Raw genomic sequence first — 25,372 nt, 5'->3', positions numbered from 1 at the left:
CTTGGCGTGGAAGGAAAGCTAGGCAATACGGATATGTATATCTCCTCCTTTGTAACCGACCTTGTGTAAACCGGAGGGTTTTAGTCCATAAAACAACAGACAATCATATCATAGGCTAGCTTCTAGGGTTTAGCCTCTTTAACCTCGTGGTAGATCAACTCTTGTAATACTCATATCATCAAGAACAATCAAGCAGGACGTAGGGTATTATCTCCATCAAGAGGGCCCGAACCTGGGTAAACATCGTGTCCGCTGCCTCCTGTTACCATCCGCCTTAGACGCACAGTTCGGGACCCCCTACCCGAGATCCGCCGATTTTGACACCGACACATTCCTTTCGTAATTGCGTTGAATTGTCAAGGGCGTCGGTGGAAATTTGACCGAGGGAAATCAGCTTCCTGGTGGAAGCACGACTGGCCTCGCTTCGCCCTATACCACGTAAAAAGGCCTGGAACCGTTTTGACTGTCAGCTGGAAACTGCCCCGTTTTAGCTGTTTGTTACAACTTTAGCTTATTTCTATCGGAAACTGCTCTCTAAAACCCAAACAAACACAACCATTGTATTCTGTTGTTTGGAACTTTTTTGAAATCTGTCGTTTGAATGTTCCGAAATGTATCGTCTTTTTGGGCCCTGGATGATGTCGCATAGTTGTCTCTGTTTATTTGGGCTTTTGCTTCTGATTTTGCAGCCTTTTCATTTTGACAAAAAAATCAAAGAAGTTTCTAAATATGTGTTTTTTGCTTCAGCTTTTGGCTTATACCATCATATAAAAACAAAAAACCTCATAAAAAAGTGTTATTTTTTCTAGATTTTGGCTTATACCATCATATTTAGAAGTTTTTGTGGTTTTTTTGTCAGAGCGAAAATGCTGCAAAAGCAGGCAAAACAGAAGCACAAGTCCAAACAAAGAGGGCCATAATTGTGAACATAAATGGCCACTTGGCCCGGTTGGCTGCGCAATCCATCACCCCACCTGTCGCGCTACATCGGCGTTTCCTGATTTCGCTGACCTTTTTTTCCCCACCAGAGCTCGACAAACACCGCTCGCCACCGCCTTTCGCCTTCGCCCCTGCTCTCGTAGCCTCTCGCTCGTGCTCGCAGCGGCAAACCCAGGGCGCCGACGCCCGCCCTTCGCCGTCCGCGAGATGATCCCCTTCAATTCCGCCGTCGCCGACGAGGTCCGCTCCCTCGTCCAGGGCGCCGACGACTCTACCGTCGACTCCATCTACCGCGAGCTCTGCCAGGTTACGAGATGCCCCCGTCCCCTCTCCTTCCTCCCCGAAGCGGCTTCGTTTCTCCCGACGCATGCCTCTGGTGGTCGATTCATGTTCTGCTCGTCTGGATCCAAGGATCCGCCCCGTGATGGATTCGTGCTTAGGAACGCTTCCATCTCAGGACCAATCTAGGGTTTTGCGGATTTAGCTGTCTTACGCTCGTACTTTTGCACGATTTTAACCTAAAATTTGGCTGGGATAACGTGAACACTCTTGATCGGTTCCATCAGGGTGCATAAGTTTCCAAAATATGTGGCAAAATTCACTCGTATGCGCCATTTAAGCTTTAGGATAGATGCATAGTGAACAAAATTCTTCTTATTCCTGTCCTCAATTTTTTTGCTTCTTAGTCCGTTCGTTTAGATTTGGTGTTTACAGTGAATATTATGGTGAAGGGCACATTCGGTTTTTGTTAACACAAAGAGCCCCTTAAGAAGAATATAAAATGTTTTCACATGGGGTTTGTTGTTAAGTTGCATGTGTTTGCGGCCATTTGCATCTTTTTCCTTGGAATTGCTTCAGAGACAGCTAGTTGAACTGTGCATTTTACAACCAATCGTTCGAAGAATACTTTCAAATATCTTTGCTTATATTTCAATATAAGAAGAAGATCTTGTGAGATGTGTTCTACACTCTTCGTGTACTATTTACAATATTGGTGCAGTGATATGCAATACTGCATCATCTAGGTGACTGCAGCATTCAGCAACTTCCTGATTGAATCTTGAAAGATGTGCTGCCTTAGTAATTTCCTTACATTCATCTGATCTCAGCAATTTTTACTTTGTCTGAACTTATGGATTATAGCCATCCTAATATCTTTTTTTGTTTCACTTTTGCTGTGTTTCAGTTAGCTGACTGCAGTCCTGATGGTTGCATTTTACTGCTTCAAGTTTGTTTGGATGAGGTGCTGCTGAATGCCGGGGTGGCAAAATACTCTCAATTGAAACAAGATCTTTTATCCACCGTTTTCAGATATTGTCTGGATAAACCATACTTCAGCACCTGTTTTTGTGAAGCACTGAGGACTTTATCTGTCAGTGATGTTTTCCTTGAAACGTTGTCAAATGAACTTGATCTATCCAGAGCTGAGAGGGTTGGTATTGGACTTGCCCTGTCAGATGCCGAGAATATAGGCTTGAATCTGAAAGGTAAGTGTCCTGGAAAGCAGAATTTGTTGGTCTGATCAGTTTTTATAGGTACTTATTTGCACCTTATTTATTTGTTTTGCAGGCCAAAGATTTTCAATTGCTCAAATCGAGGAGTTATGTAAAAATCCTGCACAGTCTATATCGAATGACCAAATTCATGATATTGTTGTGTTTCTTCACCAGACTGATGGCCTCTCAAAGCATATGGATTCTTTTACTAACATTATTTCCCTATTCAAAGTCAAAGAGATGCCATTCCATGTCCCTGTCCTTGTTCAGGACAGCAATGTTCGGCCAGCTTCAAGGTTTTCAGAATTTTTCCAACTTGTGTTTTAGTATATCTTCTATGATGCTCTATTCATGTACATGTCCTTGCTATTTTGTGTCTTACAGCCACATGGAGATGTACATCGGTAGCTTTGATGATGATTTTGATTCCCTTTTATCTGAAATCGGGAAGGAGATAAGCATGGCTGACATCATTACTGAATTGGGTTATGGATGTACTGCTGATATTGCACATTGTAAAGATACATTATCACTTTTTGAGCCTCTCGATGATTTGGGAATATCTAAGTTGCTTGGGGCTGTTGTTACTACTGCCGCTGGTCTTGGTGAGGCTCATAACACATATTCAACATTCATTTCGGCTTTTGGCAACAGCCAAACAAATGACTCATTTCAGTCAACGGCATGGGATATCAATGTTCTCGTGGACTCAATCAATGAAATTGTGAGTTTCTTTTTGTTATATTTGCCTGTTGTTTCCGTTCTTCCTTTTTAAGATCCAATAACCTGTTTATGGTTGCAAACTTAGGCTCCACAAACAAATTGGACAAGTGTAATGGAAAACCTGGACCACGAGGGTTTCAGTATCCCTGATGAAGGGGCTTTCCGTCTATTGATGTCTATATATTCTCGGGCTTGCAAGGTATGCACATGCGTTATAGTTCCTGGAACTGAATTAACTAAATTCCTGAGTGTGTAGTTGACTAGTTCATTGAACCATACAGGATCCATTTCCGCTTCATGCCATCTGTGGGTCACTGTGGAAGAATTTAGAAGGGCAATTATCATTCTTGAAACATGCAGTGGCTGCCCCAGCAGATACATTTACATTTAAACATTCTTCCAGGAAGCTGGTATTTTCTATATCCTGTCAGCTTGTCTTACTCGTAGTAAACATCTTTTTTTTGGGGTCAAACGTAGTAAGCATCTTGTATTCCACATACTTCTAACCTTCTTTTAAAATCTCCCTTAGGTATTTCCAGACTTGGCTAATCATATCCAAGGCAATCAGGCTTGGTACTGCCTAGACCTTTTGGAGGTGTTATGCCAGCTTGCTGACCTTGGCTATGCAACATTAGCGCGACCGCTGCTGGACTACCCACTCAGTCATTGTCCAGATGTGTTACTTCTTGGCGTTAGCCAAATCAATGTATATTTTCTGTTCCTAGAACTGCAGAACTTTTTTCTCCAAATACTGCATATTTCTCACTTACCTGGAAATTTATTCCTTGTTTGCAGACTGCATACAATCTCCTCCAGTATGAAGTATTGTCATGCGTATTCCCTGCTTTATTGAAGGACACTAAAAATAGCAGTCTAATGAACTATCTCTGGCATCTCAACCCTTCCCTTACTCTCCGAGGATTTGTTGATGCTCATTCTGATATAATTTGTCTTTTGAGAACTGTTGATATATGTCAAGACCTAAAGGTAACACAATTACGCTTATCTGATGCAATGACTTTTGAGTTGCAACTGAGCAACATTATTGAATTTTGTATCTTCGAATTTAAATACCTGCTGTTGAGTTGCATGTATTTTCAATCAATCCATGCTAGGTAAATAGATTATTGTGTACATAGTAATATGTTCTGGGTTTTATTGGACAGCCCAAATAAAGATTAGTGATTTTTAGAAGTTATTAGTGGCTCCTAAGCTACTTTAATGCTTAGAAAGGCAAACTCAGTTGGCTAAAGCGATGAATTCTTAAGTTTGAACTAGGAAGCACAAACTGGAATATGTCTTTACCACAATTAATGGTATGATTGCATACTTCTGTCTTTGTGGTGCCAGTAATGGATTATACTTGTTGAAACTTAGCCAGTCTTGTGTTGAAGCGAATATCTTTGTCTATGGACCAATCTGCAAAGCCTAATATTCAATGGAGGCAGGAACTTTCTGCAGTTGACTTTCTGCTAATACAATAAATGGATTTTATTCATGGGGCTGTATTTCAACTTCTACTTTGACATCAGTTGAATATGTTTATATCATTTATATCGGTTTCATGCTTATAATGAATAGGCCATTCTGGTATTAATGGGCTTAGTGCTTGCTTCATCACCCTTTCACTTCTTATGAAACAGATCCTATCCGCTGTCCTTGATTCCACTCCCTTAGCATTTAGCATCAAACTTGCCACAGTTTCCTTTCGGAACGATCATAGCAATCTAGAGAAATGGATAACCGAGAAGTTCAGTGCACACAGAGAGGCTTTTATTGAGGTAATATACATGACTTTCCATACACCACTACATGATCATGCAGATTGTACTTCTAAGTACTTCCACTTTAGTTCGGTGTTGTGCTCTTAACTTGCATGCTAACATTTTGCACTCCCAGGAATGTGTTAAATTCTTGAAAGAAAGTGTGGTCAACACAACTCATGCTGCTGCAGAGGGTGTCATCCAACAACCTCAAGCTACTATCACGAATATTTGCTGGGAATCATGTCCTTTATTTATAAAGGTTCCGACTATGCCCTGTTCATTCTGTGCCTGTTGTACATTATGGTGGTACCTTCTTTGCATGGATGTAAATATATGTACATATGGCGTGTCATTGGCAGGTTCTTCAGTCTCACTCTGGACAGCTGTTGACTAACCAACTGGTGGATGAACTAAATAGAGTGGAAGCAGCGTATGAATCAAGGACTCAAAGTTCTCTTGGAAGGGACATTCCTACTTCCGAGGGAGGTTCTGATGACATTGAAACACAGGCAAATATATATTTTCACCAGATGTTTTCTGAACAGATAAGCATTGATGCTATGATACAAATGCTTGCACGCTTCAAAGAGTCTACGAACAAGAGGTGATTTCCATACTAGTTATGATCTACTCTCTGCTTAATCTGTTACCTGATCGACTCGTCTTGATAAAGTCTCAAGATGTGATAGGAAGAAGCAATAGTAGGCACAACTTATATCTGCGCCTCTTTCTCCTCTGGCCTAACTTGTTCATCTTGCCTAGATCCCTTTTTTCTTTTCGAGATGTGACCCTGTATGTTGTGTTGACTAATGTGCTATTGCGATTCCGCTCGTCACTGAGTTCTCTCACTGCATTCAGCCTCCCACCTATCTGTAAGGGAGCCTGTGTCAGAAACAAAAGTACCCCTTTTATTATAATTGCTATAAATAATACCTTCCATTCACATATGATACGAGGCAATCCTGTAAATTAGTTGGCTGAATTCCTTCTCAGTACAACCCCTCATTAGCATCGTTTGTACCTTCATTTTTTTAATGATGCTTTAGCATTTGAGTTGTCTGTACTCTGTTTCTTCACCTACTTATCTTTGGATTCTTAATGTTATCAATGACCAGGGAGCTAGCAATTTTCAATTGCATGATCTCAAACCTGTTCGAAGAGTACAAGTTCTTCCCAAAGTATCCAGATACACAGCTTAAGCTAGCTGCTGTTCTTATGGGTAAGTGATCACTTTGCTTTGCTGAAGTTACCCAGATTCCAGATGCTGTGGGCATTACTTTGTTGTAATCAACTCAAAAGTTTTCCAATATGTTGACTGGTGAACTTATATGCACATAACACTATTAAATTGTTTGTCAGATATCTTCTGGTTCGAATTTGTGGATGGTTTTCATTGGAAGTGTTCATTGTTCTCTATGACCGCTACTTCCAAAGTTATGTAGTATATAGGAAGGCGGGACTGTAGTTATGAGTGGTAATTAAGATAGAGGATTCCAGTTTTTTGTTTTGTTGTGGACATCTACTGAGTTTGATTTTGAAGTATAATATTTTTAGTATTTTTACAAGTATGCATTTGCTTGTTCTGCTGGGCAGTCTAAATGGGTGATTTTTCTTTTGTTGCTGATTTGTGTGTATTTCACTCACTCATTTTTGAAAGTAACGGAAGATACTGTTGTATTTAAGTACTACACAATTGTATAGCAGGCTTAAAATTTTGTTCTACCAAATTGAGGCATGATATACTGCTGATTTGTTGTAATTTTGTTTGCTTTTCTGCTTAATGCAAAGCTTTTGTATCTTCCCTAAAAAGAAGTTAAGATTTACTGTGATATATTAGTTTTGATGTAGTTTCATGTTTGAAATAGGCTCTCTCATTAAACATCAACTTGTGGCTCACCTGGGACTTGGAGTTGCTCTACGCAGTGTTCTTGATGCCCTGCGTAAATCTATTGATTCAAAGGTTAGCTGTTATTACTTGAATCTTTATGTTGTTTCCATTATGTCAGTCAACTTTTATGTAACTTCTGGATTGTTGGTTGCTTGATGGTTGCAGATGTTTATGTTCGGCACGACAGCGCTCGAGCAGTTTATGGATCGTGTAATAGAGTGGCCGCAATACTGCAACCACATATTGCAGATCTCACATCTTCGTGGAACACATGCCGAATTAGTCTCTGCAATTGAGCAGGCACTTGCCAAGATATCATCAAGTCAAAACGAACCAAATATTGGCAACATATTTTCTGTGGATCCGCATGGTTCTGGTTCACCATCTATCGGAAACACAGAGGTATACCCACATTGCATTTCAAGAAGTAAAGTCACGCTGGAAATCTTGTAATTGCTTGGATCATGAACTGACTCTTGCGACATATTTTTTGACATTCTTAAATACAATAATTTGTTTGGCATGCTAAATTTGTGTACTAGTACCGACTTCCCTTATATGAAAGAGTTGTCTGGCTTATGTAGGTTTCTGACGCATCATGGCAGTTCACCAATCCGACTCCAGCACAGCTTGAACGGCCTTCTTCTTTTCCACTGCAACAGAGGTACCAGGGTTTTCTTGGGGAGAGGTCCAAAGGTTCTACAAACAGCGTCCAAGCTAAGAACATTCTATCTATCAGTCAACCTACTGCTTCAACACCTGGTGATTTGTCTATGGCTCCGAAGGTATTAGGATCAAATTAACTTTCTTCATCTTTTGACGCTTGGCAGATGTAGTAAATTTTCCATTTATGTCCTGTATATCAAGTTTATCACAATGTGTCTTTAATCTCTTGCAAATTATGATCAATTGTAGGTTACCGCACCACCATCCTTACAAGCTTCTCCTCATCATTCTGCCACTATTTCAGCCTCTTCACAATCCACTAATTTTCTGAGGCCTAGAAGTTCAGCTCCTTCAGGTTACTTCTGGCTTACATATTAAAGTTTGATATTAACCAGAAATATGTTAGTAACTGTAGTAGTGATGGTTCATTGCTTATAGCATGACTATAATTTTATGATATTATTTTGTTAGGCACTCGATCTCCATACACTACAGGATTTGGAGCTGCTTTAAATATTGAAACTCTTGTTGCTGCAGCAGAACGAAGAGATACGTCAGTTGAGGTTTGCTTAGTCTTCCAAAGTGAAATTTACCACATTTATACTCTAGGCTAAAGTTTTAGTGTGAGAACTGAAATGGTATAGTAGGTGAGGTTTTTTAGGTGTCTAGTGTAGTTCTATCACTTTATTTGAATAGTCTTGGTTAGTTAACAACTTAATTTAATCGTTTCTACCTCACATAGGCCCCTCCATCTGAAGTTCAAGACAAGATATTCTTCATGATCAACAATATTTCCAATTCTAACTTGGATGCTAAGGCAAGGGAATTTAATGAGGTTTCTCAGGATCAGTATTATCCTTGGTTTGCGCAATACATGGTCATGAAAAGGTACTCCTGATGACCAACATATTTTTTTTATGCAACAACTTTCTACTTGTCAGATCCCAAAAGCATATGCAAATTTTACAGGGCAAGCATCGAACCGAATTTTCATGACTTGTATTTGAAGTTCTTCGACAAAGTTAACTCAAAAGCGTTGAATAAGGAAATGGTGAAAGCTACATATGAGAACTGCAAGGTCTTGCATTACTTGTGTATTCCTTGCGTTTTTTTTGAGGAATGTCTTCCTTTCTTGTTCTACCAATCTATAGTTAAAAATTTGAAATTGTTTTTCTGCAGGCTTTGTTGCAATCGGATCTTATAAAATCAAGTTCCGAAGAGCGTTCGTTGCTAAAAAATCTGGGTAGTTGGCTAGGAAAGCTCACCATAGGAAGGAATCAAACGTTACGAGCGAAGGAAATTGATCCCAAAATTCTTATAGTTGAGGTAGTACTTTGAAATTAGTCCATTTGAGTCCGTTCTTTATCGTAATGTTTTCTCATACCCAAACCAGAGAGATACAGTATCGTTTTTGGACTTCTGTTTGTTCATTACTGCAACTAATATTGAAACCTCTGGATTTACTGTTACTTTTAACAGAACAGTACTTGTTGTTATACTTTTGTTTTGGGTGCTGAATTTGGCATTGTGTGAGTTGTATGTATTGGTGAAATAATTCTATGTTGCAGTGTTGCCATTTTGACTTTTATCTTGTGTCTGAGGCATGTAGACTTGTGCGGCACGTTTTGAGTTGTATAGATAAGGTTTCAGTCAAGCATTATATATATATATATATATATATATATTTATATTTATTTGGGATGCTAGTAGCCCGTGAGGTACTAGCATCCCAAAACGTTTCTTCTTGTGCTGACATTTTTTATTCTGATTTTTTTTGAAGGCATATGAAAGGGGTCTGATGATCGCAGTCATTCCGTTCACTTCAAAGGTTCTGTTTTTTATGTTAATCTGATTTAAAAGAATTCTTTATTTTGTGGTGATTGTCGTTATGACCAGATGGTGCTTTACAGATTCTTGAACCTTGCCATTCAAGTATAGCATATCGTCCTCCAAATCCATGGACAATGGGTATTCTTAGCCTACTTGCTGAGATCTATAATCTACCTAATCTCAAGATGAACCTGAAGTTTGACATTGAGGTTCTTGCTATTCTTTATTCTATTTTTTTTGGTGCTGTCAACATATCTGGCTTGGAATTGCGCAAGCTAATTGTGGTCATTTGAGGTTGTAGGTCTTGTTTAAGAACCTCAGTGTGGACATGAAAGATGTAAAACCATCTTCTCTTCTTAAAGATCGTACTCGTCAACTTGAAGGAAATCCGGATTTTTCTAATAAAGATGTCACTGCATCTCAAACACCAGTCGTTGCAGAGGTTTCCTCTGGTATGATCCCAGCAAAAAATGTTGTTGAAGTGCAACCAGAGTTAACTAGTACCTCACGGGCTACTAGCATCCCAAATATGTTAAACCAGGTTGATTTGTGCGCACATAATTAATTAGTACTTATGACGTGGAAACCTTTTTGTTCTCTACTCATTTGGATACCTTTATTCTGCAGTATGCACCACCTCTTCGTCTTCCTCCAAACAGCATGGTTGAAGATGATAAGGTTGCTTTAATAATGCCCGATCAGGTTTCACCATCTCAAACGCCGTCTCCATTACCGGCTTTGTTTACTCTTAGTCAGGTTTGCCCTTGTTTTTGCTTAATTTCCAACTTTGCTTTTTCTGTACTCGACTTTGTTTTCTTATATGTTTTTTTACAGCTTATGGCAGCAATACCTCGCGCGGATATATATTTTAGAATTAATGAAAAGCTTAGTTCTCTTGGCTCACTGCAATATAGCAAGTATGTCTTTTACAAGACAAGTTTAGCTGACATTTCAGTTTATTTTACTGATGGTCTACTAACACTCTTGATCATCATAGAATCATGGATGTTGCTTTGGATAAGGCTATTAAAGAAATTATAGGCCCTGTTATTCAAAGAAGTGTTACAATAGCTACCCGAACTACTAAGGAGCTTATTCTTAAGGTGAACGCCTGGACTATTTCCCTAGCTGTACATGTTCATTAGCCATTTGTCTTGCTGTAGTCGAAAGTTTATGACATGCTGGCATATTTTTCCTGCAGGATTTAGCAATGGAATCTGATGATAGTGCGGTATCTCGCGCTGCACATTTGATGGTTGGCACGCTAGCTGGGAGTCTAGCTCATGTAACTTCCAAGGTATTTTTGCATAAGGCTCTTAGATGTAATTTCCAGGTGTAGTTACAGTCCCAGCGCGTTGATTAGTACTCCCTCCATTCCGAATTACTTGTCGCAGGTATGGATGTATCTAGATGTATTTTAGTTCTAGATACATCCATTTCTGCGACGAGTAATTTGGAACAGAGGGAGTAGATTCATTTAGGTTTAGATTTGATGTATGATGCCATATTCAATTGTTCTGTCTTCTGCTGGCAGGAGCCTCTTCGTGTTGCTTTGTCGTCTCATCTTCGAAGTCTCATTCAGAACCTGAACAATAACAGTGAAACCACTGAGCAGATTGTTCATATTCTGATCAATGATAATCTAGATCTTGGATGTGCGCTAATAGAGACTGTTGCAACACGCAAGGTATCTTCATGTTTTATTAATTTTGCTTACATACCTTGTAATCGTTGGCATTTCTATTTCTATTTCTTGCTTCCGTAAATGTGATGATAAGTAGCAATTGGTATAGTGTTGCTTCACTTACTATGCTATCAGCCATTTTTGGACCTTTTAACTTTTGCTACCAAATGTATACGCTCAGCAGTATAGCAGAAAATATGGAATGTTCTGTTACAGCATCACAACATCAATGAGAATATTGCAGGCTGTTGAGATGATCGATGGAGAAATCAAGCAGCCTTTTTCACAGCTAAGGAGGCAAAAGGAGTTGCTTGGTTCTGGATATTATGATGCTTTTCCTTACACTCAAGGTCTTGCACGTGTCCCGGATGCACTTCGTCCAAAGCCTACTGGCCATTTGTGTGCTAGCCAACAACGAGTGTATGAGGTGAAGTGGCTGAGCGTGAATTTCTCTTTGTTCTACAATCTTTTTGGTTCCTAGCACAATTGACTGCTTAAATCATGGTTAACTGTTGAATTCAGGACTTCATTACTGTATGGCACAGCCAGAGTAGTCAAAATGCTGGAGCTACCACTTCTGCTACAGCCGTGACTGCTGCACCAGGCAATTCCAGTATACCTCGACTTTATAGCCCAAATTTGGTACAACCAGCAGATCTGGTTCCTGAAGAGTCAGATCATGGTACCACACAACTTTTAAGGTAACGACACATACATCCATTTTTTTCTGCTCTTATTGGAGCATCTTGTTCTGATGCATTAGATATCTTCTGTCTTCTGCAGTGTTTCCACACAAATTGGTACAAGTGACACTTTTGCCCAAGCTGGTGGGACTACTAACATTGCATCTGTTTTCCCCCCTATGTCATCTAATGACATTCCAGTGGGTGAATCAACAGCTGGAACTAAAGTCAGTGACTTCCACACTTTCCTTTGCATTAATAAAGTACAGTGACGAATTGGAAGTTAATTTCCTAACTTGTAAAACCCTGCTACCAGGATCTTGGCTCTATGGTGCCTCTTTCACCTACGACTGCTGTTGACCATATGGAATCTGTTTTCGCTGAACCTTTGAGTACTGACAACGGATTAGACAGATACCATCAAGTTGCACAGAAGGTAACGCTCATTGTTATATTTGAACCCAACTGCTGTACCATGGAGGAATGTCATGGTGTATGGTAGCGTGTTACTACCTAAAGTGCACCTAGAAATTATGATTTCTTGCTGCATTGTTCAGGAAGTCCCTGCTAACTACAAAACTTTGCATGTCAATTACTAAGCGGGGTTTATTGTCATTGATATATGCAGAGTCTTTACCCTGAATGCTATCACTGAGCTTACTTTATTCTACCTCTTACTTTCAGCTTGAAGCCTTGATTGCCAATGATGGTAAAGATGTAGAAATTCAGGTCAGCTATACTGCTACGTCAGCATTTCCTTTAATGTTTCATTTTTTGGTTTCCTTTTCCTTTTTATATATTGTTAGACTGGATTTTTAATTTAGTAATTGTGCTTTTTCTTGACACAATGTGACCTTTATGTTGGGTTATTGTTCTGTTCAGTCTGTTATTGCAGAAGTTCCTGATATTTTACACAGATGTGTTAAGCGGGATGAAGCTGCATTATTGATTGCACAAAAGGTTTGTTATCCTTTTCTCGTTCGTAATTATGCATTTATTCCTCTACTAGCAAAAGAGTCCGTGCATTGCAACGGGAGAAAAAAAATACCACGCGCCCCTAACACTAACCATGACTCGAGACCTCAATAGGTCCACGTTCTTTATTTCAACATGGCATCTTATCAATCTTGCCATTTATCCTTCTTCCCACTCTCACCGACGGACATGCATGGTTATAGATGGTTTCTTTCGTCTCCAATTTGTTTTTTTTTTGAGGTGTTCATTTTCAATTTGAATCGGCACCGGTATGAAAGAAAGACGGGACGTGCACTACTGATTAATGTTGCATCCTAAACAGCATTTGAAAATTATTAACATGTGAAACAACATCATATTCAGATTCTACACATTTTTCTAATCATTTTTCATACATAACATGTTAAAATTGGAGTTAGGGTTTAATAGATATGAATAATTTTTCAAAGCATTTGAATCTGTCCCTAAATAGCATCTAAAAATGGGTAACGGGTAAAATTAACATCATATTCATATTCTACACATTTTTCTAATCAATTTTCATATATAACATGTTAAAATTGGAGTTATGGTTTAGAAGTTAAGAATATTAAAAAAAACATTTGAATCTATATAAAAACGTTATTTTCTAGATGAACGGCTGGTTTATTAACTGAAATTTCAGGGGGTTTTCTGCAAAAAGCAAAATGTTTTCTATTCTCACTTAAATAGGACCGTGGGTTGATTAATCAAAACCTCAGGGGGTTTTCTGCAAAATCTGGAATGTCTTCTGTTCTCACTTAAATCGGGACTGTGGGTTGATTTCATGAAAAGTGCGGGGACTTTTATGCAAAGTTGCTGACAACGTACGGGGTACTTTATTATTAGGTAAATATTCCTCTAGTTCTCAATTTCTTTTGTACCTGGTTATGTTTGTTCCAGGTTTTCAGAAGTTTGTATGAAAATGCATCAAAGAGTACTTATCTCACATGGCTTCTGGCAACTTTAGCTGCAATACGTGATGTTTGCAAACTTATCGTTAAAGAGATAACAAGCTGGGTATGTTTCTTCAGTCTTCACAGTAGCATCTGTTTTTATTGCCCACTTGTAATATTTGGCAGAAGCTCTTTTAGCTCCTCCGTAAGATCTGATTCTGTTGATAAGAAGCACCTTTACCTCGTTTGTTCTTCTGTTTTATGGTATATCCTGTATGCGCATTGTATTTAAATTCAATGAAGTTTTTTGTGTTGCATCTTTACCTTGTTTGTTCTTCTATTTTATGGACATTTTTGTTATGCTAAATTTCCTATTTATACTTCTAGTACTGTTTGATTCTTGACTGGGCTGTTTAAGTTAATTAAATAGGCAGTGCTCCTGCCAGTTTTCTCGGGGGGCGCGGGTGTTATATATAAAGATAAACCATGAAACTGTGATCCTTAAATGGGTGATATATGTGACCGCAACCACCTAGTCAGTATTTCACAGCTGCTTGATTACTTCAAGCTAACTAAAAGAACAAAAATGTTCACGTCAATATGCTGATCAAGTGCAGATTCCAACTACTGTCAATCGATGCTGTGTCTACTTAGAATTCTTTTTTTTAATGGCATAATTTTGGTATTGACTATTTTTCTTTTGTGGGAGATATGACTAATTTATGGGGCACACATATTTTATTAACTTAATTAAACATTTTTGTGCAGGTAATTTATTCTGAGGAAGAAAATAAGTTTAACCTCGACATAGTTACTGGACTAATTCGTTCTGAGATTCTTAATCTTGGGGATTACGATGTTCATCTAGCAAAGATCATTGATAGTGGAAGAAACAGTAAGTTGAAACATATATTTCTGTATTTGAATATTTAAGAAATAGAAAAAGAAAAAGAAATACTAGACAAATTTCCTTGGTCAACCTAGACAATGTGGAATGGCCCCTAAATTAAATATAGCTATCACCTAAGCAGTAAGGACAAGCATTGTTTATAAGGCGTCTTGCAATTATGCCCGCTTTAGGCGTCAAGGCGGTTGATGCTCGCCTTAGGTCTCCTTACCGCCTTATAAACAATGAGCGCAAGCTTATGCCCCTTCTAAATGAAATATTTGTATGCTATCCTGTACATCACTTCGTGTGATGCCATGATTATTGCTATGCAATATTGGTGGTGGTATGTTGTCTTACTGAAGTTAACAGAAGGAAAGAAAGTAAATAAACTATCACAATTTGACCTTTTTCAATCAATAATCTGTCTGCTGGATTATTCAACATTGGTTACTTTGGTTGGTGTATGACTAGACTGCCTTTGTGGAATAATAATTTCAGTTAAAAAGAACAGTAATTGTTACATATAAGTTTACCCATGTGATTTCACCAGCTCAAGTATTTTGACTTTTTAACAGAGTAAGTGTAGGAATTTGGACCTTAGAATCTCTGGCATCTATTGTCACAAAGGGAACTGTGTAGCATGCATCTAACACAGAGAAACACAAACATGAAAATGGTCCTAGTTCTTTGCTCTGCTCTTAGTCTTTTGAAACTAATAACCAACTGTAGTACCTGAATGATGAGTATTCGCTGATTTGTTCAACAAATTGCTCAAGGAAGTGTAATACATGCTTTTAAATGGGCATACCAATAATATTAAAAAAGGATAATGTATTTCTACCCACACCCATGGTAAAGATGGAAGGATTAAATCATGAAACTCCAATCACTTGCCTAATTGTCATTTGCCATTGTTACAAAGAACTTTTTGCTGCAGCATAGGTATTACCATGACAGCTTATAACGTAGTAGAAGGCACTGTCAATTGATTAAGGATGTATGCAGAAATATAAAAGCAAAATGTAGGGAAAAAAAGCCGCCGCAATACCAAACATGTAAGCCATATTACATGTTTAGGCATTCAGGAGTCTAATCTAATCTTTAAGCAATGCCATCCGCTACTTTGTAACTTTGGAGTAACATCATCAAGTATTCATGTGCTCACCTCCATCCACCAAATCTTCAGAAACTGCAACAGAGTTCGCTATATCACTTGTCCAGACATTGATTACCCAAGAACCCAGTGGCGTTTCTGAGCTTTGTAATGTTGTTGATGCATTATCGAAGGTAGGCCATTTTTTTGCAAATGTTGTATACTTTGGTCTAATCACCATCTATTTTGCTTATTCGTAAGTGGTAATACGTTCTGTGTTACAGCTTGCAATCAGGCCTGGTTCACCTGAATCATTGCAGCAGTTGATTGAGATTGCAAGGAGTAATTTCAAGAATGCTGCTAGCTTTGCTGCCATGAAGGATGAAAAGGTTAGGCATGCAAGGGATAACAAGGTTTGGATGTTTATGCATGGTCAAGTTTCTCTGTTCCTATAGGTATATGTTTTCTGACTTGATGATTAATTTCTATCATTCGATTACAGGTTTTATCTGGCCGTCCTTCATCAATATATAAAGAAGAAAATGATTCTGCTTTTGCGGATGCTGTTAGTTTTCAAGACCAGGTAGGAAACACGACATCCTATTTTGTTGTACACCATGCATCATACATTTCACACAAGAATTTTATTATGAGGGTGTATTGACGATAAACATTAATGATACTGTTTCTTTGCGTAATTTAGTATTAATAACTCTTTTTTCATTCCATTTTCCATATTTTGCGTGGCAAAATTTCTGTTGTGTTATTTTACCATTGTACTGTTCAGTATAGTAATGATGCCGTCTATCTAAGTGTGTGCAAAAACGTATATGCACTCAACACAATAACATTCCTATTTTCCACGCAGACATCAGTTGTTATTGCCAGAAGAGTGCAACAAATGCAACTTACAGTATCACCTTTCACATATAAATTAATATGTTGATGACTTGATTATGTTATCCAATCGTACAGTCGTATTGCGAACCAAGTCTCTATGCATTTAATTTAATTTGCATCAGCACATTATTTTTGTCTCTTCCCAGTGTATAGTTGATTTGAATATGCTCCAGTCATTTGTCTTTATTGATGTATTGGAGTTTGAACTTTGTAGAAAGCTAATTTGGTATTTGGTTGATGTACAGGTTGCAGTTTTATTCTCGGACTGGTGTCACATATGTGATCATCCAACTATGGGTGATTCAGCATATAGTCATTACATTGTGCAGTTGCAACAACATGGCTTGCTTAAGGGAGATGATTTGACTGACCGCTTCTTCCATACTCTCACGGTGATTCTTCTACCCAGTATCAAGTTTATACTGATCTCCGTGATATGTGAGGGCTAATACTTAAAATAACGCAGGAACTTGCCATCACACATGCTGTTGTCTCTGAGCAAGTTATTGCTCCTGGTGGGATGTCTCAGCAGCCGGCCCAGCAACTCCAGATTTCATATTTCTCAATTGATTCATACTCGAAGCTTGTGACTTTAATGTTCAAGGTATATTTAATGTTTTTCTTCCAAGGAGGGCTTGTTTTATTGCATTAATCATGCAAAAATTGATGCATAGTATTTCCTTGAACTCCTATTATCTCTTGTCAATAATCAACTTTAGGCCTTGCCAAGGCTTTGTGCGAGTCCTTTCGCTACTGGCAGGTTCATCGCAGTCGCAATGCTTGCCTAATTAGGGCAATGTTTAGACAAGCTAAACTGCCTGTCTGTTTATTAACATAGCGAGCACTTTCAGTCAAGATATGTCTGCTGCTTCCCAGTTCCAACTAGTATTGGGAAAGCTGCAAGTAATCCTTTGATCCTTACATGTCAACAATTCAACATAAAAGGAAATGTTAACATACATTAGACTATGTGGCCAAGTGTTGATGTAGTACCTGTTGATTGCACACCCAAGATATTTTTGGTACATCGGCTGATAGCTTGTTACAGTAACTTTACTTACTGTTCTTTTTACAATCTTCAGTATGGCGTGGATTTAGGACCAAACAAAGGCAGCCTTCTTCTGAAGGTCAGTGTTTACCCTTTAGCTCTTAGGGAATTTGAGCCTACTAAGGTGCCTATTCGCTAAAATCTTTCCTTTTTACTGCTCTGCAGATTCTCTCCATAACCACTAGGATCATTCAGAAAGATGCTGAAGAAAAGAAAGTTTCTTTCAATCCTCGGCCATATTTTAGATTATTTATAAATTTGCTAAGTGAGCTTAGCACTGCTGACCTTCATGATGGTGCTAGTTTTCAGGTATATGCTATGTATATTTAACTTGTTTGCACAAATTATATATGTTTAACATAATATCAGATTTGCATGGCTTGCTTGCACTATTTTTTTTTGCTGAAAATGGTTTTATGCACCAGGTTTTGACTGCATTTGCAAATGCTTTTCATGTGCTTCAACCCTTGAGAGTTCCTGCATGGAGGTTTGCCATCTCGTGAATTTTCTTAATATTTGTGATTGCCTTCTATGTTTTTTATTTCATGCTTCATGGGCACAAAATAGTGTTCTCCTTCCAATACCTAGTGTTGCAACTGAAACTCTCAAATGTATAATCCAAAAACCATCTATGAATGCTCTCTTCAACAAATTGATAAATATCCATGCTTGCTGAAAACAATGAGTTGTTATGTGTCAAGGTGGGTCTTGTCCTAGAATCATCCGATCCTTATTCGAAACACCTTATTATTTTGTTTTGACATATATATGAATTTGACCATCACCGTGCCATTCAAACTTCCCCATGGTCTCAGCTCGATTAGAATGTGAGTAATCAGGCCCCTTGCAACAATTTTTTTGAGGGACCAACCATCCTATTAAGGCGATTAACGACAGGCATTAAATTGATTCAAGCTCTGCAAAATTGTGTAAGAAAAAAATAGAAGTTATCACAATAAAATGATAGAATGTTCAAATTCGTTGTTATATGTATGATAATCTTTCTCTCCCTAAGTCTGAATCCTATCACTGTATTGTTTTTAAATATTGAAGTTATGAAATTAGACTGTTTGGTGTTTTTTAAAATAATTTAAGTACTCCCCCCGATCAATATTAATTTTCACTGGTTGAGTAACAAAGTACATATTAATTTTTACTAAATCAGCGACAATTAATATAGATCAGAGGGAGTAGTGAAATTACCATGTACTTTTGTTACTTGCCAACTAAATGCCTTTTCCACTGTAGTTTTGCTTGGCTTGAATTGGTAAGCCATAGAAGCTTCATGCCGAAGTTATTGCTGTGCAATTCACAAAAGGGCTGGCCATTCTTCCAGAGGCTGCTTGGTGATTTGTTCAAATTTATGGAACCATATCTAAGAAACGCTGAGCTGGGACAGCCCGTAAGTTCTATCCCTGCACCTTCGTTTGCAGCTGTGTTATATACAGTATGTGTTGCACTTTCATGTACTTTGTACCTTTTCCTTTTGTAGATTCAGCTTTTATACAAAGGAACTTTGAGAGTGCTGCTTGTTCTACTCCATGACTTTCCTGAGTTCCTCTGTGACTACCACTTCAGTTTCTGTGATGTGATTCCCCCAAGCTGCATTCAAATGCGTAATGTTATTCTTAGTGCATTTCCACGCAATATGAGACTTCCTGATCCCTCTACTCCTAATTTGAAGGTATTTACAGACTGCTAGTACATGCTACCTACAAACTCCCCCTGGGTTTTGTATGTTTAATGAGCTCCAGCTGTTTCTTGTAATACAGATTGACCTGCTAGCTGAAATTTCAGTAGCTCCAAGAATCATGTCTGATGTGGAAGGTGCTTTGAAGGCAAAGCAAATGAAGACCCAGGTTGACGAGTACCTCAAGGTAAATCATGTCTGCATTCTCTAATGTAACGGCAGCTTCCAGTCTAGACGATTCTTTAAGCTGGTCCGAGTCATTCATTGAGTATATTGTTGAAACCTTAAAAAGAAATGGTATACATAACGTTTGTTCTTTCTCTCTCATTTGCGTTCTTGCAGAGACCAGAAGGTTCATCCTTTTTAACTGATTTAAAGCAGAAGTTAGTGCTGCCTCCAAATGAAGCTAATGTTGCTGGGACTCGTTATAATGTTCCCTTAATTAATTCGCTGGTCGTCTATGTTGGCATCCAGGTCAGTTTCTATATGTTTGTGTGCGATTGTTTTTTCCATTACAATGTTAGAAATGCTTTTTATACCCTAATATTGCGTCCAAATAGCCAAGTGAAGGAGATATTATCACTTTTTATCAGCAAATTTTCATAGTATTTCAGCATTGGTTAACATAGGTTTGGACTGTATTTAGTCTTCTGTTTGTGTGTTTTCAGACAGATAGCAAGTTTATGACTGGTTTGGTTTGTGCCCAAATTTAGGATCTGAAAACCAGCCAAATTAGCTGGCCATGTTTCTTTTGTTAAGTTTGGTTCCAGAAATACGTAGTTACAGAAACTTCTTTCCAAACTTTTCTCGCTGAACCAAACGGCAGCCAATTTTTTCTGAAGTGACCAAACTTTGGCTCTCAGTGACATTAAACCAAACAGCTATGTCATGTTTTGAATCTGCATCGACCCTATGGGTCTCTACAGTTACAGTATGAAGTACCTTTACCTCTACCTTCTTTGCTTGTTTTTGATCACTTTTCTTGGCATGCATGAACACTCTATAATGGTGTCTAAATTGTAAATGCAGGCTGTGCAACAGTTACAGCATAACAAGGCGAATGCATCAGCATCAGCGCAGCAAATGAACCAAAGTCCTCAGGTGGATGTTTTTCAGATTGAAACAGCCACTGAGGTCTTCAGAAATCTTATAGTGAATATGGATACCGAAGGCCGTTACCTCCTCCTGAACGCAATTGCTAACCAGCTACGCTATCCAAACAATCATACTCACTACTTCTCCTTCATCATTTTGTACTTGTTTGCTGAGGCAACACAGGTAACTTAATGAGTTCCCTCTTTTCGGGTTTCTGGGTTTTGGTGTGATACCCATATGCATCTATGAAATACCTCCTGACATCGTCCAATTGAAACTTGAAACTTGCAGGATATCGTACAGGAGCAGATAACTAGAGTTCTTTTAGAGCGCCTAATAGTTAATCGTCCTCATCCCTGGGGATTACTTATTACTTTCATTGAGCTCATAAAGGTATGCTACAACGACCACTTGAAAGAATTTTTTGGCAAGGAATAGGTCTAATACAGGGTTGCCTTCTGTAGAATCCACGCTATAGCTTTTGGGCTCGATCCTTTACACGCTGTGCACCGGAGATTGAGAGGCTGTTTGAGTCTGTTGCAAGGTCTTGTGGAGGTAAAGCTGCAGAAGAGGGAGTTCTCGCTGATGGTGGTCATTAGAGAATGTTTTATGCATACTGTGAGCTGTTTGTGTTATGACTTATGAGTGTTGGGGATTCTTTGGGACAGTCTGTTTCTTTTTAGTTTTGCTGTAAATTTTCGTGAGCTCATGTCGAGCACTTCAGGTTAATCTAGCGGTACAATGCATGTCAGATGATTTATAATGCTGTCCTGAAGGCTGACCATTCCCAGCGAGATAATTGCGACTCGCAAAGCTTTTTATTGGAGACAGCCGGTCTGGTACTTGAACCTCTTGAGTTCCATGAATATGTGGGGTGTAAAGTATGCCAGAGCATGCCGTCCGGTCAGATCCAAAATGGCGCATACCAGGACTAGGGAAATGCCACCCCAAACCCAAAATGTCGGGTCAGAACTCAATTGAGCAGTATATGAAGAGTGTCGACACAAAACCCACCCGCTGCGCGTGTTTTGGCAAGTCGGGACCAACCGACTCAGCTGGAGCATACACTGGAGCCGTTGTTAAGGCGGCCAGCGGCCGACTCCCCATACTATCCGCGTTTGTCTGTTTTGGGCCCAAACGGATAGATGGCATGACTAAACATGCGGCCGCATCCGTATTTTTTGTTTGTTTGGTGTCCGGTCTGCCCCATTTTCAGTGCAAACCTGTGCCCAGTTTATGTCCATATGGACGTCCATGTACTCCATGTACGGACGTTGAACGGATGGGCACACCGCCGGAGTTCGGCACCTCGCCGGAGAAGAGACGGGACGGGACGAGATCCATCCGCGCGTCCATCCAAACACCCCATCTCAGATCTGCACCGAGCCAACCCATACCGCTCTGTCCCGTTGACTTTCTCGCAGAGGTTGAAATTCCACTAAGTCCCCAGATCTGTTTATTTTTATGCCATATTCATCGCATCATAACTCTGCATCCGTAATTCCGATTCGTGCGTGTAGCATATCAAAATGTTCGTCTCGACGAGTACACCATTTCATCTCATTGCATCGTTTTCATTTGAGTTCATCTTGATGCCCGAAATGCTGTTGGAAGAGGGCTATGTGATGAATTTGTCAGATCTGTTTCAGCAAATGGCCTTTTGTCATTTTTGCCATGATTAATGTGTGCATGCTATGACCCTGAACTTTACATGTGTTTTGTTATATGCCATGCCATCTTTACAGGGGTGCTTGCCATGCATTTTTGTGATATTTGTGGTGACTAGCACAAGATTGCAAAGTAGCGTAATCGGTAATGCTGATTTCAGGGACTTAGAATTTCCTAAAGTCCTTGCCCTGATTTTGTTGTATGCCTTATGTTCATGTTGTTTCCTAGCAATCCGTGCCTCTTTTGAGGATGATCGGTAAGGATGTTTTGTTAACATTGTGGTGCTCTATCCATCCATGTCCTTGTTTGCATTTATGAAGCACCCTAGCTTGAGTCAATCGAGCTCTACTTTTACTATAAAATGTTCCTGACAGATTGTTAACTTGTTTAGCGATTTTGCCGAGGATGGTGCTAATGATCCGTGCATGCTATGATGTTGTTCTTGCCATGTCTAGCTTCTATGCCATGTATTCTTGATGGGTGTATGCTTAGTTTGTCATGCCATGCTCTGTAGTGAGTGCATCGAGCTCGCAAACATGCCTACTCGTTAACTGATTTGCATGCTCCAGTTTTTCACTAAGTCTGAATCTGTTTATGTTTTTGCCATGTTCACATTCTTGCAATTGTATTCTCTGATCCCTTTTGGCTCAAGGTCACTAATGGACTTTTGTTAAGTGCTTTGAGTAGTTTCATGCCATGCCTTGATTTGCCATGTTAAGTTCCTGTAGCATGTAGTTTTCATGCTCTAAAGTGTGCTTCCTGATGATAAATTCCAGACTTGTGTTAATTTCATTAAGTCTGAAACCTATTATCATTTGCACTTTTTCCATGCTTGTTTGAACCTGTTAATGGATGAATTAGCCGTAGCTCAGTGTTCATCTTTTGTCAAGCTTTATGAGTGGATCCCTGCCATGTATTTTGTTGCCATGTTTGAGTGCTGTAGCATATTTATCTTGATGCATTTAGGAGGCTACTTGCTGTTTATCGCAAACCGGTGCCATATTTGTTTTGCTTGCCATTTCCAAACCGTGCATCCGATTCCGGTGTTCTTTATATCGATTTCAACCGAAATCACCTCCCCTTTCCAGTGGCACTCTTGGATTTCCAAGTTGAGGCCAGGTTCAATCTTTCCTTTGCAAATCATGCATATGCACCACATACCGTATCCCGCATATCATACCATGTTCGTGTGTTGGTTGTTTACTATGTTGTGTGCTTCTTTCCGGTGTTGCTTCTTCGGGTTGGTTCCGATAACGTCGCGTTTGTGAGGACCCGTTCGTCTACGCCCGTTTGTCTTCTTCATGGACTCGTTCTTCTTCCTTGCGGCATTTCAGGCAAGATGACCATACCCTCGAAATCACTTCTATCTTTGCTTGCTAGTTGCTTGCTCTTTTGCTATGCCTATGCTACGATACCTACCACTTGCTTATCCTGCCTCCCATATTGTTGAGCCAAACCTCTAACCCACCTTGTCCTAGCAAACCGTTGTTTGACTATGTTACCGCTTTGCTCAGCCCCTCTTATAGCGTGGTTAGTTGCAGGTGAAGATTGGAGTTTGTTCCTTATTGGAACATGGATATTTTGTTGGGATATCACAATATCTCTTAATTAATTAATGCATCTATATACTTGGTAAAGGGTGGAAGGCTCGGCCTTACGCCTGATGTTTTGTTCCACTCTTGCCGCCCTAGTTTCCGTCATATCGGTGTTATGTTCCCGGATTTTGCGTTCCTTACGCGGTTGGGTTATAACGGGAACCCCTTGACAGTTCGCCTTGAATAAAACTCCTCCAGCAAGGCCCAACATTGGTTTTACCATTTTCCACCTAGCCTTTTCTTTCCCTTGAGTCGGCCGGCTCAAGGGTCATCTTTATTTAACCCCCCGGGCCAGTGCTTCTCTAAGTGTTGGTCCAACTGAGCGATGTCCGAGGCTACCAGGGGCAACTCTGGGCTGGCTTACCCGACGTCTTGCTCATCCGGTGTGCCCTAAGAACGAGATATGTGCAGTTCCTATCGGGATTTGTCGGCACATCTGGGTGGCTTTGCTAGTCTTGTTTTACCATTGTCGAAATGTCTTGTAACCGGGATTCCGAGCCTGATCGGGTCTTCCCGCTAGAAGGAATATCCTTCGTTGACCGTGAGAGCTTGTGATGGGCTAAGTTGGGACACCCCTGCAGGGATTTGAACTTTCAAAAGCCATGCCCGCGGTTATGGGCAGATGAGAATTTGTTAATGTCCGGTTGTAAAAAACCTGAAGTTGACCTTAATTAAAATACATCAACCGCGTGTGTAACCGTGATGGTCTCTTCTCGGCGGAGTCCGGGAAGTGAACACGGTGTTGGAGTTATGCTTGATGTAACTAGACTTGGATCACTTCTTGATCATAGTTTATCGACCGTGCTTTTGCCTTCTCTTCTCGCTCTCATTTGCGTATGTTAGCCACATAATATGCTAGTCGCTTGCTGCAGCTCCACCTCATACCTTTTGCCCTACCTATAAGCTTAAATAGTCTTGATCACGAGGGTGCGAGATTGCTGAGTCCCCGTGTTGGGGAACGTAGCAGAAATTCAAAATTTTCTACGCATCACCAAGATCAATCTATGGAGTAATCTAGCAACGAGGGGAAGGAGAGTGCATCTACATACCCTTGTAGATCGCTAAGCGGAAGCGTTCAAGTGAACGGGGTTGATGGAGTCGTACTCGTCGTGATCCAAATCACCGATGATCCTAATGCTGAACGGACGGCACCTCCGTGTTCAACACACGTACAGCCCGGTGACGTCTCCTACGCCTTGATCCAGCAAGGGGAGAAGGAAAGGTTGGGGAAGACTCCATCCAGCAGCAGCACGACGACGTGGTGGTGGTGGAGGAGCGCGGGACTCCAGCAAGGCTTCGCCAAGCACTACGAGAGACGAGGAGGAAGAGGGGTAGGGCTACGCCAACAGGAAGATTGAATCGTGTGTATGGCAGCCCAAAACCCCCACTATATATAGGGGAAAGGGAGGGGCTGCTCCCCCACCTAGGTTTCCACCCCTAGGGGTGGCGGCCAGCCCTAGATCCCATCTAGGGGGCGGCCAAGGGGGGAGAGAGGGGGGGCGAACCACTAGGTGGGCCTTAGGCCCATCTGAGCCTAGGCTTTCCCCCTTTTCCCTTCTCTCTTCGCCTTGGGCCCTGGTGGGGGGGGTGCACCAGCCCACCTGGGGCTGGTCCCCTCTCACACTTGGCCCATGCAACCCTCTGGGGCAGGTAGCCCCACCTGGTGGACCCCCGGGACCCTCCCGGTGGTCCCGGTACGTTACCGATAGCACCCGAAACTTTTCCGGTGACCAAAACAGGACTTCCCATATATAAATCTTTACCTCCGGACCATTCCAGAACTCCTCGTGATGTCCGGAATCTCATCCGGGACTCCGAACACCATTCAGT

At 40.2% G+C, this 25,372-nt stretch overlaps 1 protein-coding gene across 2 annotated transcripts; it reads left to right on the top strand.

Moving 5' to 3' along the window:
* Positions 1 to 962: 962 nt before the first annotated feature.
* Positions 963 to 21,127, top strand: LOC125513405 (CCR4-NOT transcription complex subunit 1-like). Of its 2 annotated transcripts, none has more exons than XM_048678534.1 (51): positions 963 to 1,245; positions 2,126 to 2,426; positions 2,509 to 2,731; positions 2,820 to 3,159; positions 3,244 to 3,357; positions 3,440 to 3,568; positions 3,688 to 3,864; positions 3,954 to 4,145; positions 4,802 to 4,939; positions 5,058 to 5,183; positions 5,284 to 5,528; positions 6,040 to 6,143; positions 6,790 to 6,884; positions 6,978 to 7,214; positions 7,397 to 7,597; positions 7,728 to 7,833; positions 7,950 to 8,041; positions 8,221 to 8,366; positions 8,448 to 8,556; positions 8,658 to 8,804; positions 9,259 to 9,306; positions 9,389 to 9,517; positions 9,610 to 9,849; positions 9,936 to 10,064; positions 10,143 to 10,225; positions 10,306 to 10,411; positions 10,510 to 10,605; positions 10,843 to 10,995; positions 11,237 to 11,419; positions 11,515 to 11,693; positions 11,776 to 11,902; positions 11,992 to 12,111; positions 12,360 to 12,404; positions 12,558 to 12,635; positions 13,572 to 13,688; positions 14,333 to 14,459; positions 15,640 to 15,740; positions 15,831 to 15,935; positions 16,049 to 16,129; positions 16,692 to 16,838; positions 16,913 to 17,050; positions 17,529 to 17,573; positions 17,660 to 17,803; positions 17,920 to 17,981; positions 18,743 to 18,896; positions 18,987 to 19,178; positions 19,267 to 19,371; positions 19,527 to 19,658; positions 20,214 to 20,462; positions 20,571 to 20,672; positions 20,744 to 21,127. In XM_048678534.1, the coding sequence occupies exons 1-51, from the start codon at positions 1,147 to 1,149 to the stop codon at positions 20,876 to 20,878; spliced, it is 7,173 nt and encodes a 2,390-aa protein (XP_048534491.1). In that variant the 5' UTR covers positions 963 to 1,146; the 3' UTR covers positions 20,879 to 21,127. The 2 variants fall into 2 exon arrangements, with proteins under 2 accessions (XP_048534491.1, XP_048534483.1); XM_048678526.1 differs by having other exon boundaries at positions 15,831 to 15,959.
* Positions 21,128 to 25,372: the final 4,245 nt, after the last annotated feature.

This window comes from Triticum urartu, chromosome 1 (assembly GCF_003073215.2).
Source record: "Triticum urartu cultivar G1812 chromosome 1, Tu2.1, whole genome shotgun sequence".
Classification (NCBI taxonomy): domain Eukaryota; kingdom Viridiplantae; phylum Streptophyta; class Magnoliopsida; order Poales; family Poaceae; genus Triticum; species Triticum urartu.
This window is presented reverse-complemented; position numbering and strand designations above follow the sequence as displayed.